Here is a 13,692-nt window from a genome sequence, read left to right as displayed (position 1 = left end):
TTGTCTGCCTCCCTATCATATCTTTTGACTAATAACTGGTCTGGTTTCTGTACAAGTTGCAGGCTATCTTCTCCTCCCTGAATTTTATCCTTGCTACCTTCACAGCTCCAAAAAGTGTATTCCAGTGAACACAGTCAAAAGGTGTTTCCCTATTTACAAATGCTACAAATGAGGGTTTTCATTTCTTCAGTCTATGTTCTAAAAAAATTCTTATTATCAGTAATGCCATGCATGTGCATATTTTTCCTCAGACCTCAAATTTATCATCCCTGAGGTCAGTTTCTACCTGTCTTCCCATTCTGCTGCAAATAATTTGTATCAGTGTCCTGCAGCCATGAATTATTAAACTGATTCTACAGTAATATTCACACTGGCAGCACCACCTTCTTTGGAATTGGAACTATATATTATTCTTGAAGTGCATGGGAATTTCACCTATCTCTGTAATGTTGCATAACAGCTGAGTAGTTTTGTCATGACATGCTGTCCCAGGGATACCAAAAATTCTGAGTGAATGTTATCTACTCAAAGTGCCTCATTTTGAATTAGACCTTTCAGTGCTCTGTGAGATTCTTCTTGCAGTACCATATCTTCCATTTCATTGTTTAACTCCTTTTCACTTTTCATTATATTGTCTTCAAATTTGTTTCAATCTACAGCTCTTCTATAAATTCCTTTCACCTTCAGTCTCCCTCCCCCACCCCCCTTTTTGCTTATCACTGGCTTTTCATCTGAGCTCCTGATATTCATACAGCTGCTACTCTTTTCTCTGAAAGTTTTTTTAATATTCTCACAGGCAACAATTTATCTCTGCAATAGCCAGGCAAGCCTTTACAACTTTTCATTTCTTTCTAGCCATTCCTGCTTGGCCATTTTGTACGGTGTCAGTCTCACTTTTAGTTATCTATATTCCTCTTTGTCTGCTTCTTTTACTGCATTTTTATACTTTTTCCTCTTGTCATTTAAATTCAGTATCTCTTGTGTTATCCAAGGACCTGTATGGACTCTTTTTTTTTTGCCTATTTAATCCACTGCTGCCTTCACTGTTTCATCTCCCAAAGCTACCCATTTGCTTTCTATTGTATTATCTTTTCCTGTATTAGTCAATTGTTGCCTGAAGTTCCCTTTAAAACTCTCCACAAGCAGTGATTCTTTCAATTTATCTGACACTTCTTAATTTCCTAACTTTCTACTTTTTTTAATCTTCAGTTTGTAGCCGGTAAATTATGGGCAGTCCATGTCTAGCCCTTGAAATATTTTCCAGTTTAAAATCTGGTTTTTAAAATCTCTTGTCTTACCATTATACGAACACCAAATCTTTCCTATATACCTGATTTCATGATTCTTCAACCCAGTGTTAGCAGTGATAGAATTGTGCGTCTCCTTTCATTTCTTTCCTACAGTTCATGTTCTCCTATTGTCTTGTTTTCCTCCTTTTGCTACTACTGAAATCCATCTCCCATTACAATTAAATTTTTGTCTTTCTTAACAACCTGACTTTTTAATGTCATACTCTTTCAATCTCTTCCTCACCTGTGGAGCTAGTAGGTCTATAAAAATGCACTACTGTGGCGAATGTTGGTATTTTATTAATCTCAGTTGTGAGATGCATTCACTATACTGTTTATAGATGCTCACCTACATTTCTGTTTTCTTATTAATCTTGAGATCTACTCCTCCACTAGCACCATACGATAACTTTGTACTTAGATAACCAGAAGCTCTGTTATCCCTGCCTCCATGCTTCAATAGATGCTACTGTATTCAGTTTCAACCTGTCCATTGCTCTTTTTAAATCCTCCAACTCACCTACTTGATTAAGTGATCAACACTCTACACTCCAGACCATAGAACTGCAGATTTGTCTTTCTGGGTGAAAAAATCTTCCTGAGTAGTTCCTGCTCAGAGATCTGAAAGAAGGACTTTTCTACCTCTGGAATGTTTTACCCAAGAAAATGTCATCATTAAAACATACAGTAGAACTAATGTCCTCAGGAAGTGCAACAGCTGTAGTTTCCCCTTAGTTTCAGCTATTCATAGTACCAACATAGCTATGCAATATTGCTTAAATCTTATTATGCCCAATAGAGTCAGTCATCCAGACTGTTCCCCAGCAACTACTGAAAAGACTGCTGACGCTCTTGAAGAATGGTATGTTAGTTTGGCCTCTCCACAGATACAGCCAATGTAGGTGCACTTACAGTTTAGCTATCTGTTACATTAAGGTGCGAAAGTCCACTACCAGCCCCCCTGGGCTAAGGTCCATAGTTTATGGGTTCATCTTGTCTCCTCGATTAAATGGAGTGTGGCATCTGCCAAATATGGCACTAGTAACAAATAAATGGTAGCAATGACTAACAAAAGAGCAATGACTAACAAATTAGAAATAAATAAATAATAACTAATAATAAGTAACTACCACTTTCGTCCAATCACTGATAGAAGGATCATAAGCTTTACGAGTGTGCCTGTATGTAATTTGAGCTTTTGAAGACATTTTAGTTTTCTCTTCAAGTAGCCTTACAATTAATGATACGAGACTTTCTGACTTAAGTTTTCTGTTGCCTTTTTCTGCAAAATCTTCAACATTCATTGACAATCATATTGGGTGGATTATGAGCTCCTGTGTAGCATCATCATTATCTGTCCTATCTACAGTTTCCTTATTGTGCATGTTTCACCCAGTTACCCAATCCCTTATACAAGCTAATATTTTGTCACTCACAGTTATTTTCTTGATCTGGCAACTATTGGGATTTTTCCTAGGCTGTGTTTTTGGCATGTACTTATACTGGAAACAGTGAAGAGATACAGGACCCATTTCAGGCTACTTGTCAAAATGTTTAAACTGCATCTTTAAGTATGTCATCAAATACAGCAGTCTCACTACATTTGTGTCTCTGGCTCAATTAAGCTTGGGGTTTAAGAGATCGTCACACATTTGTAGGCACCCCCTCCTTCACCCCCACCCCACACACCCCACTCACACTCTCACATATTTTTCCCTTTCTTTGGATGCCCTTTAGTCTTTTTGTTCAAATATAAGTGATAAGCTGTTTAGCTCAGACCTCCCTCCATTTTTAGACTCAGTTTGTAATTCTTGGTACTTTTTAGGCATGTAGGATGCTATGGCATAATTTAAGATGAGAAATAATTACTGCTTTCTAGTAGGAGAGACCTAAGTTTATGACTTGTCCAGGTACCCAGTGCCTTAAAACTGAAATGTTTATTTTGTAGTTTGGTGCTTCTCTTCATTTTAAAAGCAAGAAGATTTCCCATCTTGTTAAGTAAAGTCTAACCAATAATAAAGAGAGATTTGTTATGTACGAAAATCAAAATAACAGCTATCCTCATACAGATAAAAACAAAATAATTACCAACTTTCAATCAGGATTGATTAGAGAAAAAAGAGAAGAGAATCACTAGGGAATCATTGTATCACCAAAGAAGGGACAAAATGAAATTCTGAACATCAGTAAGTAAAATAAAATATGGTGGAAAAACTGTTGTTTGTACATACAAGGGATCTAGGTTCAATTCCAGTTCTGCCATCAACTTTTCTTGATGGAAGGACTGCTACAGGGCACACTCAGCTTGTGACACCAACTGAGGAGTTACTTGATTGAGAGTTAGCAGCTCCAAGTTCTGGAAAGTCGGCAACATGGCAAGGAAAGCAGTGCGCTGATCATATGCCCCTTGATATTGCATCCATATTATGCCATTGCATTGCAAGAGGATGATATGGTATCAGCCAACATCCATTGGGTCTTAATAACCTTAACACACAGCTTGTTTGTGTGTTTTTAAACTCTGAGGCTATAGAATCCTTGTAAATGTCTAGAGCTTTTCTGAGTGAAAAATTATTGTAATCCATGGAAGTATCAAAGAACATCTTCTGAGTAGATTTTTAGTTTTTATCTTTACATGGAAAGATAATTCAATTAATCATTGTGGTGACCCCTGACCCTGTGTTGTCTCTCTAAAATTCTTTCAAATATTTATGATTACTTTTATGCAAATCTTTCTTTTGCAGGTGACCAAATGATTTTAGATGAATTAGAGGGTGAATTTCAGCAGAGAATGTAAAACCGTGATGAACCTAGCACTCCAGTACAATTTGAATCTCACTACCACCAACACTAAATTCTGGCATTTAAAGAAAATGATTGAGTATGGGCTAAGACAAAGGTGTGGGGGCAGGAAGATGATGACACTTCTCTTGTTTGTTTAGTAAATATTTAGCTCCAGTCATTAGAAATATTGTTATTCAAGAGATTAACTGATGCAATTTTTTTACAGATATCTTATGCAACAGTGTTATTAACATTTAAGTGTTTTTGAATCATGACCTGTATTCTTGGCCCTAACAAACATAATAGTGCATTTGTTCAAAGACAGGAGTCAACTGATGGGAAAGAATCATTTTTAGTGAAGAAATAGCAACCACATCTCTGTGCAGGAGAAGTGGGAAGTTTTGAAATGAAAGTGAACAGATATACGATGCAAATAAATGACAAATGATTGGCTGTAAGATGTACAGAACTGTAAGTGCATAAGATAAATTATTCCAAGCTGCTGGTTGTGACTATATAACTGAGAAAATGCATTACCGTAAAATTTGCCAATCATGAAAAAATACATCTATGAGATTCTTTTGATACAGTGGGTACACAATGTTTATTCAGGATACATCATTAGTTCAATCACATTCAACAGAGAAGAGTGAAGAATAGGTAAGGTCAGGCCAGAGCTTTCTCAGTCATACTTTCTGTTTACAGTGCTGAATCACATTGCTTCAAAGCAAAAAATAATATACATTACAGTGGTTCAAAAGAGAAATGTCCTTTGCATCCTGCACATTAAGTTTTCTTATCTTGTACACCCAGACACATTTAGCCTTAGTTACAAGGCATTTTCAGTGGGTGTCCTGAAATATTACACGATTTTTTGATTTGCACACACCAGAAGCTTATTCATTCCACTTTCAATCTGCACGTGCTTGCCTGTTCACAGGCAGGCAGGCTGCCACATGTTATTGGCACAACAAGCAGGCTCGCTCTGCTACGCTATGTAGCAGTTGGTTCTATACAGTTTCACTGTAAAGTTATGAGTAAGGTTCTTAAGTTGATGAGAACTCCTTTTTTTAATCAAGGGATGCAATGAAATATATATTCATTTTGAATCGCTGTGGGCCAGAAAATGATTTTATTTTCCCTTTTTTCTTTTTGGAGTATTATGGCTTACTTATTTCTTTTGATATGAATGGTTTTCTTTGCAACTTCATCCCCTTTTGGCTACTGCTGGCTGCCCTGAAATTGAACCAGCATCAGGTCAGCTCTAATACAGAAGTAAGTTGAACCATTTCGGAAAGTTGAGATCATTTGCATCTAAAAACCTAAATATGTCTTAGCTTTTTTGTGTTTCAGCCAAGTATGACCCCAGTTATACCAGTTTTTACTTTTTCCAGGATGCGTATTGCAGACTTGCTGAATTCATTCTAAGTGGCCAAAATGGTTCAATTCTAAATTTGCCAAATGCATTTTAACAAACACGAAGTTCATTTTTCATATTATGTTAATCTAAAAAGTATACGTATGAAAGAAGAAACACTTTTTTTTTCATACTAAGCTTTCTTCACACTTATGTTTCATACCCCCAGATGTAGCTTTTAATGTCCACTGAGCCATATTTTTTTCTTATTTCAACCAAAGTTTGCCCTAAATTCAGAAAACCTATACATTGCTGAAGTGCCTCAGGTCATTGGCATACATTTCCGCATACTTATGAGCCATTAAATTTTTGTCCTCTTCCTAAATATAGAGTGAGTAAACTGCTGGTCTAATTTAAAAGCACATCACTGCATACTCCAGGTTCCAGAATGAGTTTACGCAGTTTGAACTGAGAGAGACCAGTTTGAACTGAGAGAATGTGTGCGCACATTTTTTTAATTTTTATTATTATTACTATGGCTTTATTCTTGTGATAGAAATGGGATTTTTGATCATCGATTGAGATTACTGTCTGTCGTATGATCAGTGTAAACAGTTAGTAGCCAATCATATTTGCTTGGTCATTTAGTAGTCTCTTCCTTTCAGTCTTTGTTTTGTATGTGTGGTAATTTTCCTATAAGGTTAGGAGGTGTCTCATCATTTATTCTAACTATACTCATGTGTCTCTCTCTCTCTCTCTCTCTCTCTCTCTCTCTCTCTCTCTCTCTCTCTCTCCCCTAGTAGGTTTTTGATTATTTTCTCTTAAATGTTTTGCAAAAATTGAGTGGCCTGTCCCATATTTCCAGGCTATGATAAGTTCTTTGTGCTGGGTGACAAATGTTCTGCTGGTATGCCCTACATATTTTTCATCAAATATGTTGCCTTGTAGTTGGTATATTCCTTCATTCTGTTAGATATCTGTGTCTTTTGTTATTTTTGGAAAGTACTTTTGGACCGAACTGTGTTTTGAATGCTATGTTTATGTCATGTCTTTTGAAAATGTTTGTTACCTTATGTGCGAGTTTGTGCTTGTAGGTCATTGTGTACCATCTTGAATCTTCTTTCTTTTTTTGATGTATTCTGTGTGATGATGATGATCTGTTGCTGTGTGTGCTTGTTTCTGTGGTGTGTTGTTCTGTTGCTGTGCATGCTTGGTTGTGCGATTGTTTGTTGTGCTCTTGGTTTTGCGTGAGTATGTGTCATGTTTATTGCCTGTATCTATTGTTTAATGTTTTTGTTTAATTTTGTGACTAGATTGCTGTTGTACACATTGTTTGTCGCTATTTGTGTGATGATGTCTAGTTCTTTCTGTTAGCTTTCTGTGCCGACTGGTACTGTGTTGAGTCTATGAAGCACATAATCTGAGTGCTGATTGCTTCTGTGAGAGTGGGTGATTTGAAGTCTGACATATGAAAATGCCTGTTGTAGGTTTACGGTAAATTTCAAAGCTCTGCTGATTGCTTTATTTTTTATGGTTATATCTAAGAAGTTTATTTGGTTGTTACTCCTTTCTCCATTCTGACACTCATATTTTTTGTATTGTGTTTATATCTGCATGCAATTTATCAATTTTTGCTGGACATTCATCAATTAAACAAAGGATATCATCCACATATCTGATCCAGTAAAGTATGTTTTAATTCTTAGTGATAATGTTTCCAAAAATTTGGTTTTCACATGGTTTATGGAAATGTTGGCTAGGACACCTGACACTGAGGATCCCATTGGTAGCCCATCTTTTAGTAAATAGTACTCATTATTAAACTGAAGGTAGTTCTGCTCAGTCATCAGTTCTAACAATCTGTGTATTTCTGTGACGTATTCATGTGGTAGCTGACTGTTATCCTTCAGGTTTTGTTGTATGATGTCTATTATTTCTGCTGCTGGTATGTCAGAGCCATATTTTCTATGTTGAAAGAGAGAAGGATAGATATAAAAATCCCAGGCAAAACTTTTATGAGTTGTGGTAACTGTGAGATGTTTCTTATAGTAGTTCTTCCATTTTATAGGTTTCAGCCAGTAATTTCAACATGTATCCCGCAAATTTGTAAGAGGGAACTTCATTATGTAAAACAATGTACAAATAGCTGTAATTCTTCTGACCACATCAATTGCATGTTAACGCTGAAAGATGGATAAAATAAATAAATTTCATAGTTTACAATCACCAACGACCTTGCCGCAGTGGTAACACCAGTTCCCGTCAGATCACCGAAGTTAAGCGCTATCGCACTGGAGTAACACTTGGATGGGTGACCATCCGGTCTGCCTAGAGCTGTTGGCAAGCGGGGTGCACTCAGCCTTTGTGAGGCAAATTGGGGAGCTACTTTATTGAGAAGTAGCGGCTCTGGTCTTGTAAACTGACAAAACGGCCGGCAGAGTGGTTTGCTGACCACATGCCTCTCCATATCCGCATCCAGTGAGGCCTGTGGGTTGAAGATGACACAGCGGCCAGTCGACACCGTTGGGCTTTCCAAAGCCTGTTTGGACAGAGTTTTTTTTTATACTTTACAATCAAACGTAAAGGATATTTAGTTTATTGATCACTGGTTGCATCGAAGGATCGGTACAGTGGGTTTACTTGGTATTTGTTTTCCTTTTTCTCAGTCATCTAATGTGTAGCATATGTTTTCAATGATATCTTTTACCTTACACTGAAATCTGTTTGTTGGATCTGATTTCGATTTTCTATTATCATTTTGTGAAATGAACTCTTGTGTTTTGTCAGTGTATTGTTGTTTTTCTGTAAGGCCAACTGTATTTCCTTTGTTTGCATAAATAATGATGTTTTCATCTCAGAGTTTCTTTCTGAGTTTATTGAGCATTATGGATTCTGTGTTTTATTGTTTTTTCATTCTGGTTTTCCATGCCCGTTTCAATTTTAAGAATTTATTTTTTTATCAGTTCTTTTGCTAGCCCAGTGTTCACACTGGTGTTTTCACACTACTACTCCCGTTTCAAAATAGCTTCTGACTGTATGAGGTTTTCCACGTATCGCTCATCTACTTTTGCATTCACATTATATTTCAATCCTTTTCCAAACAGCTCTTTTTCTTCATTGTTTAATTTTGTGGCTGTGAGATTAATCAGTCTTGGGTAAAACTGGTGCATGTGCTTAGGTTCCTTATGGTTCACATTTGTGTGTTGTGATTTTGTTGTCTCCTGAGCTGTGCTATCTTTTTATGTTTTTTTTTCAGTTTTTTTCATGATAGTGTCTGTGCAACTTTTAGCCTTGTTGACCAGATAAAAGAAAACAGTAGTATTATTAACATTATTTGCAAGCTGTACATGATGTTTGCATAACTTTCGAGATGAAGTATGGTCTTTTTTTTATGGAATCTGTTTCACAAAAACAGACCTGTTTTATGGCAAGAAAGAGGTAACTCTAATAATGAAAAACATGCCAGAAGATCTGGAGGATAAATGTTTGTGTGAAAATGCTGTCATAATATATAAGAACCATTAACAATCAGACAAAATTTTCACACAACCCAGAATCCAAATTGTTTTTAGAAGGTTACTGTTGGTTTAATGGAAACTTGAAAAATTAGAGCTACCGGCATTATGCAGCAAGACCTTCAATTTGTACATTATGAATGCAACCTTATGTACACACCCATGTCAGGAACAAAAGACAGGAAATAATGATTAAATCTGATGAAATACTGGTGGTGCCAACACTGCTTTATGAATATGAATAAGACACACTAGCTAAACAACAGGCCAGAACAAATAATTTATACAGAGATGAGAATGTAATTGTGGCACAATGCATATTACCGTATAGAATGAGAAAGAAAGACAACAGACAAGAATTAAAGATGCTGAACGTGAAACAGAAAATAATAAAGTACAGTAAGAAAAGTAAGGAACTCATGAAGAGAACCACAGTACAAAAAACAGTGCTGAACTGTAAGCCAAAATATGGGGAAAGAAAGTCTGAAAGTCTAAAGAGAAGATAGTGGGCCAAAAACTTTGAAGAGCAGAATAAACTACAAATGGTTTAATTACTGGTTCTCATGTTTATGACAACATATAATTCTGTATGTCACCTGTAAAACAATGCAAAAGCAAGCAGAGATTATTTACAGCCCATCCTCCAATTCCATTCTAAATTTTCCATTGTTAATTATCCATTATCCCCAGACCTTTATTAATATTACTGGTTTTGTCACTCTAAGTTACAAAAGAAAAGCTAACAGCATCTTTGTGTCAAGATTGTAAAGATAGCTAAGAATAATAATATCACAATTTGGACTCTTTTCTCACTGTGTTAGGGTAAACATACACACTAAATACCAGATGAAGCATGTGTGTAGCAGGGTAAAGGGACTGTGTTATTAAGATTAACTGTTATGGATTTGTGTTATACACTGTTAGCATCTGGGTGACCTTTACTGATAACTCCATAGATTTTCTTTTCTAAATTTTAGTAAAATTTTACGGGGAAACAAATAATCCCCTAAGTCCCAATGTATTGCAGAATTACTTTGATCCTTGCCCTTCTGCTGTTTCACTTGTTAAAAAAAACAATTCTGTACTTCCATCTGCCTTTTCTTTGAACTAAATTTATCCTTCTATGAACTGTTACACTCAACTACATATAAATGTTTCACTCACGCACTAGGAGACGTCACGCAATGAGCAGCAGTAAGGATGTGTCTGCTACTAATAAGACTTCCACCACATTGCCAGCTTGTCTTCCCATCACCATAACCTATAACAGCCTGAAGCAATACAGTAATTATTTATGTATCAAGGGCACAGATAAAAACATGTTCATAATCTAAAGTGTAACAGGATTGTTATCAGTAAGCTAAAAAGCATAACTGACAAAAGAAAGTAACATTCAGAAACTAAATCATATGCATATAAGATCAGTGTGACTTTCACATGCTCACTATATAGCACCAAACTACTATACAAACAAAATACAAATACAATGGAAACATTTATCTGGTAGCAGATTTGACTGTAGGTCATATGGACTATCAAAAATCTTAATTATCTGGAAACTAAAAACAATATTAATAAATAAATAAAAATAAAAAAACATGTGACATGGTTTTAATGTCATAAACACACATTATATTTACGAGGGGGGACCAAAAAATAACCGGAATTTCTTTCTAGAAAGCATATACTTTATTGTTTTCAAATACAACCTTAATCTCCTTCGAAGTACTCTCCATTAGCATTAATACACTTGTCCAAACATTCATTCCGGTGTTTGAAGCAACTTTCAAATTCGTCCTCTTTGATACCTGCTAGCACTTTCATGACTTTACTTCAGCTTGTTTGTTTTGTATCTTAGATAAAAATGACAAGCAAATTTCACTCACAATGTGTGAACTTATGATGCTTCACTTCTTGACAATGTAAAGAGTGATCTCTCATCAATGATTAGTAATATTTGTTGTATACTATCACCTTTAGAAATTACTCTCTCTATTCAAACAAACAAACAAACAACATTCTGTTAAAATGTTGTAATTAAAAAAAGGTTGTGGAAAATAAGATGAGAGAAAATAACACTAGAGGGAAAGTAATTGTACTGGCAACAGAGCGGAAAAGGACCCAGCAGAGTTTAGTTTAGTAGAACGGCAACAACAAAGTTTAAGTAGGATGGATTATTCCTACTGTATAGTTAAAAAGAAATGGTATTTATGAGAGGGAGGACATGATCTAAAAGGCAGCTATTGATTCACTACTTAAGCCCTTTGCTGAGTAATCTTGATATTTTCCCTGTGGCTAGATGTACATTGTCGTTACATTTGAAATCAGTCTAAACCAATTCTCCTTGGTGTTTGATAATGGTGTCCGATACCAGTGATCAATCACTGATTAATGACTATGTACTCACAACAATATTAAATATTTTGACCTATACTGTGCATAACATTATTTTTGAGAGTCAGATGCTACTCTTCGCAGCAAATGCCACTTATCTTCAAGTCTTCCTACAATTCACAACCATTTTCTAACAACATACAACTGTAGGTTTTTGTGGACAGCCTCAGAAATCTAAAACCATGCTCTGTTAGGACATTTATATACAGTGTGTCAAAGTCTCTGTACCCCTCCTCACTTAGCGCAACTGGTGAAAAAAATAGCTGCTTTGTTAGTATCCATTTCCCTGAACCTCATAAACTGCAGTCAACAATCCATGACCACATTACAAAAAAAAAAAAAAAATAAAATAAAATGATTTAGACCAATGTTTGTTTATGAACTATCTGACAATGTCAGAGCAGCAAATTCCAGCCTGTCATGCTTTGTTCACACAATTTCTAAATTCCATGTCTCACTGTGTTGCTTTCTGATAAATGCCTGATACATTGCAGTTTGTACAGAAGGAATGTGGTTTTCTGATCTAAGGAAAATTCCCAATATGAGCAAGTGTTGGAAAAAAAACCTGCCTCATATTATGATATTGGCTGGAATATTACATGATGTGTGCTCAGACCATTTTCAAGTGGACATGAATGAAAATTCTTGTCCAGACATGTTGCAGATGTCAGATGTGCAGATGTGTCAGAATCTTGTATTATGTGTAATTGCAACAGGATAGAGCTCCAGCACAATTTGTTTATTAAGGGACTCATGCACATGAATAACAATTTCAAGGGTGCTGGAGTGGCTGTGATTGAGCAACACCTTCAGTTCCATTTTAATGGCCTCTACAAAGGCTGGACTTTGCCATGGCAGATATTTCAGGATCAGTGCAAGATCAATGAAGATTTGCACAAGAGTGCTAAGGAAGCTTTTTGAAGCAAAACACCTGCAGTTCTTTGCAGTATGTCAAAGAAGACAAAAACATGACGGTGTAGATACAGATTGCTGGGTACATATTAATTCAATATAGTCTACTGTTGAGATATTGAAGTATGGAGACTTCTTTGACACAACGCATATTGTGAACGATAATATTCTTATCGTACTTCCCTGAGCTACCCACACTCCAGATGTTCCTTTCACTTCTGGCACTGTCTCATCAGCACAAACCACACACCACATTCAACAGTGAGGAATGTGTTCTGTTTAACTGCTACACATTTCAGTACTCTGTACGAATGCATTCTGTTTACTAAAATGCAGTACTTCATCAAAGGCTTTTCAGAAGCCAAGAAAACAACATTAATCCAGGCTCCCCTATCTAAAGCCATCTGGGTTAAATGAACAAATGGAGCAAGCACAATCAGTGTGGTTGGACACCCACATTTCCTAAAAAGGAAGTTGTGATATGTGAGCACAAAACTGGTTACAAACTTTACAGCAAATTGATGTTAGTGAGTTGTGTTTGCAGTTCTAGTACCCATAGTTACTTTTCAAGTCACTTATTACACTAGTGCCCTGAGACAGTGGCTGTGTGTGTGCGCGAGTTGTGCTTATGTGAATGTCTGTGTGCTTCCTACTGCAGAGGAAGAACCTTGTCCGAAAGTATTCTTGAACATCCATGGGCTTCTGACTATGGAACATTGCCTTTTCCAATGCCCAGCTGACACTAAACCTATTACCTCCTTCCTGATCATCACGACCAATTATAAACTCATTCACAACTGCTTCTTCTTTGAAGGCATGACCTACAAATAAATCCATGGTACAGCAATGGGCATCCACAAGGTGCCACCCTATGTTAGTCTATTCATGACTCATCTAGAGGAATCCTTCCTAACCATCTAGAATCCCAAACTCCTCACCTGGTTCAGATTTATTGATGACATCTTTACGATTTGAACTGAGGGTGAGTCTTCCAGAAACTCAACACCTTTTCCTCATTCACTTCACCTGGTCCTCCTCAACCCAAAAAACCGCCTTCCTTAATTTTGAACTTTTCATGCAATCAAGCCAATGATACATTAAAAATCCTACAATATCAGAAGGGTATCAGTATCTTCGTTTGCATAAAAAATAAATTAAAATAAATTCATGTAAATCCATGTTTATAAAAATGTGTTATTAGATGCATAAATATTTATATTTCATGTGTTTAAAACAATGTTGTCATTTTTACACACATTTTCTTAAATTCATTTCATCAATTTTGCTAAATATGTACCACCAGTTATCACTGATGAAGATGTAAACTCTTTACCTTGCATAGTATCTCTGCTCTTCTATGTTGTGGTCAGAACTGGTGGAAAGTGGTTGTAGGTCAAATGCTTTTGTAAAACTGCTGAGAGCAGCTGTATTTTTTGTGTTG

General features: G+C 36.2%; 1 protein-coding gene across 1 annotated transcript in view; it reads right to left on the bottom strand.

The window, feature by feature from the left end:
* Positions 1 to 13,692, bottom strand: part of LOC124795418 (serine protease snake-like) — a 108,992-nt gene that overhangs the window by 24,721 nt on the left and 70,579 nt on the right. The window contains exon 4 of the mRNA XM_047259446.1: positions 10,110 to 10,216. Coding sequence (XP_047115402.1) covers positions 10,110 to 10,216 — 107 coding nt within the window. The remainder of the gene's footprint in view (positions 1 to 10,109; positions 10,217 to 13,692) is intronic.

This window comes from Schistocerca piceifrons, chromosome 1, assembly GCF_021461385.2.
Source record: "Schistocerca piceifrons isolate TAMUIC-IGC-003096 chromosome 1, iqSchPice1.1, whole genome shotgun sequence".
NCBI classification, from domain to species: domain Eukaryota; kingdom Metazoa; phylum Arthropoda; class Insecta; order Orthoptera; family Acrididae; genus Schistocerca; species Schistocerca piceifrons.
This window is presented reverse-complemented; position numbering and strand designations above follow the sequence as displayed.